Source organism: Triticum dicoccoides, chromosome 6B (assembly GCF_002162155.2).
Source record: "Triticum dicoccoides isolate Atlit2015 ecotype Zavitan chromosome 6B, WEW_v2.0, whole genome shotgun sequence".
Classification (NCBI taxonomy): domain Eukaryota; kingdom Viridiplantae; phylum Streptophyta; class Magnoliopsida; order Poales; family Poaceae; genus Triticum; species Triticum dicoccoides.
This window is the reverse complement of record NC_041391.1, coordinates 658,530,199-658,532,737: the sequence shown is the minus strand read 5'-3', so window position 1 is coordinate 658,532,737 and position 2,539 is coordinate 658,530,199. Positions and strand designations below refer to the sequence as shown.

At 34.5% G+C, this 2,539-nt stretch overlaps 1 protein-coding gene across 2 annotated transcripts in view; it reads left to right on the top strand.

Moving 5' to 3' along the window:
- LOC119325899 (amino acid transporter AVT1A-like) overlaps positions 1 to 1,515 on the top strand; it is a 32,686-nt gene extending 31,171 nt beyond the window's left edge. The window contains exons 10-12 of one of the 2 annotated variants that reach the window (XM_037599621.1): positions 729 to 772; positions 1,013 to 1,075; positions 1,176 to 1,515. In XM_037599621.1, coding sequence (XP_037455518.1) covers positions 729 to 772; positions 1,013 to 1,075; positions 1,176 to 1,268 — 200 coding nt within the window. In that variant the 3' untranslated portion in view covers positions 1,269 to 1,515. Of the gene's footprint in view, positions 1 to 728; positions 773 to 961; positions 1,076 to 1,175 lie in introns of those variants that run through there. The other variant, XM_037599622.1, reaches the window with a different exon arrangement.
- Positions 1,516 to 2,539: the final 1,024 nt, after the last annotated feature.

Genomic DNA, 2,539 nt, shown 5'->3' with positions numbered 1-2,539 from the left:
TTTTTTGAAAAGGAGGATTACCTCCGGCCTCTACATCAGTCAATCCAATTTACTTGTTGCGGTACATTTTATTTCCATTGGTTCTCTTGAAAACCCAGTAGAGTTTCGTTGTAAACGCATTATTTTGGAATTGCAGATGGTGCATGAACTTTACATGCAAAGTAGCGCAATACAAACAATAGTAGTTCAACCGGCATTTATATTCATTGAAGTTTCAATATTTTCCTCATGTGTGCTCTTGGAAAAATGAACCCATTCATAGTACTAGGAGCGATAATGAGCACTGAGATGTTCATATCAATTACTTTTGATTACTCACCCGCAAAAAAAAAATTACTTTTGATTACTGGTGACTTCTTTTAATTGAGGACTACTCTCTGTTATAAACCCAAATATCCCTAAAACACACCCTTTTTGTACCGACCTCGTGAAACACCTCTGGTTACTATAGTACTTGCACAGTACAGGTGCTTAAGCCGTCTGCTCTGTAATCTGTAAACAAAACTACATTTCTATGATGGTTTTCCATATGATTTTTGTAAGACAAGAGAGGCACCGCTTTCTGATGTTTGGGTCCACAACACCATCGTACAATGTTCATACGAATTTTGATCGTACGTATAGCAGCTCTCTAATCTGTAAAGGTGGCTCAGAGAAGACTTGTCTGGATACATAGCTGTTAAGCTCCGTGTACGGTGTATTCCTGATTTGCGTGTTGCATATTTCAGGTCTGATGATGGCTCTGATTGGATCCCTTCTTAGTACACTTGTGGTATGCCATTTTTCTTCACTTAATGGCCTATATAGCTTACTGAGGTAGCTGAAAAATCTGTTAAACGATAATACTGGTCAAACAATATTCTTTTTGGTAAAGTTGACTACATCCCCTTGGGTTGCTCATGATATAACAGTATCATGCTCTTGCTAGTCTTTGTCCTAAAAATATATATAACAAATGCAGATGGCAGAGGAACAATTGTGTGCTCGTTTTAACTTCATTGCCTGATTACAGGCAGTCATAATGCCCGCCTTGTGCTTCCTGAAGATCGCGCAGAATAAAGCCACACGTCCTCAGGTAATATAGCATTTTCCATAAACTTAAGCTTTCCAAGCTTCCTTGCATTCAAGATTTTCGTGGGCACACTATACGGTTACTCCAACATCTCCAATTTCAGGTGATTGCGAGCGTCTCTATAATAGTGGTCGGAGTCGTCAGTGCCGCCCTCGGAACCTACTCCTCAGTGGCCCGCATAATCGGACACTATTGATTCTTTCAGGGCAATTTATTCTATTTTGACATCTCTCAGTGTTGTCACTCACTTGCCAATAATGCTTTTGCTGTGTACCATCGAATTTTAGTGTGTTCCATGTAAATCCTTCGACCTAGTATAGTCGATTCATAAAGACGGCATCTCTAGCAACAATTGTAGTGATGTTACCGTTTAGCTGCTGCTATAGCATTTGGTTTACTAGACTTCTGCCAAGTGTTGTGGTTTAAATATTGCTAGCTGATCCTCTAGTCGTGCGGCCCAAATAGATACAATCAAGATGGGCTAGGATGCATTCCAAGGGCGCGAACATGCCTCGCTTAGCGTGAGACCGTGAACACCTGCCTGAAGCGTCTATGCCAATGGCCCGGTCTAGCGTGTGGGCCTTAAGCGCTCGTTTTTTCCTTACTTTTCGTAAATTATTGTTTTTTACTTTTTTATATTTCGAATAATTTAAATGTATATATTACAAAAAACATTGTACATAAAATTTTGAAAAATGTTAATCATGCATTTGGAAAATGTTAAATGCGTATAGAAAAATGCTTCTGATGTGTACGAAAAATATAAAATGTGTATGAAATAATAAGATATGAAAACATGTTTATGAGAAAAAATGTTAATCATCTATATGAAAAATGACAAACGTGTATAACAAAGTGTTCTTAGTGTATAAAAAATGTACAAGGTGTATGAAAAAAAAATAGACATCACAAGATATATTTTGAAAATGTTAATTATATATTGGAATTAAAGGTGTCTTAAAACTGTTTATATGTATATAGGAAATGTATAATGTGTACGAGAAAGATAGACATCAAAACATGTATTTTTAAAATGTTAATCATCAATTGGAAAAAAAATGTGTATAAACATTTTTTTCTGTATATAAAAAATGTTCAATGTGCATGAAATAGATATACATCAACACATGTATTTAAAAACAATGTTTATCATATGTTTGAAAAATGTTAAACGTGTATACCAAATCATTCTCAATGTACCAAAAACTCTACAAGCTGTATGGAAAAAAGTAGATATCAAAAAATGTGTTTCTAAAATTGGTAATCATATGTTGAGAAAAATCAAAAGTGTATAAAAAATGTTATGTATATAAAATGTACAATGTGTATGAAAATGATAGAGTTAAGAAGATATATTTTAAAAAAAATGTTAATCATCTATTGAAAAAATGTTAAATATGTATAAATTATTTTTATGTATTCAGGGTGTACAATGTACAAGAAAAAGATAGACATGAAAACAAGTAT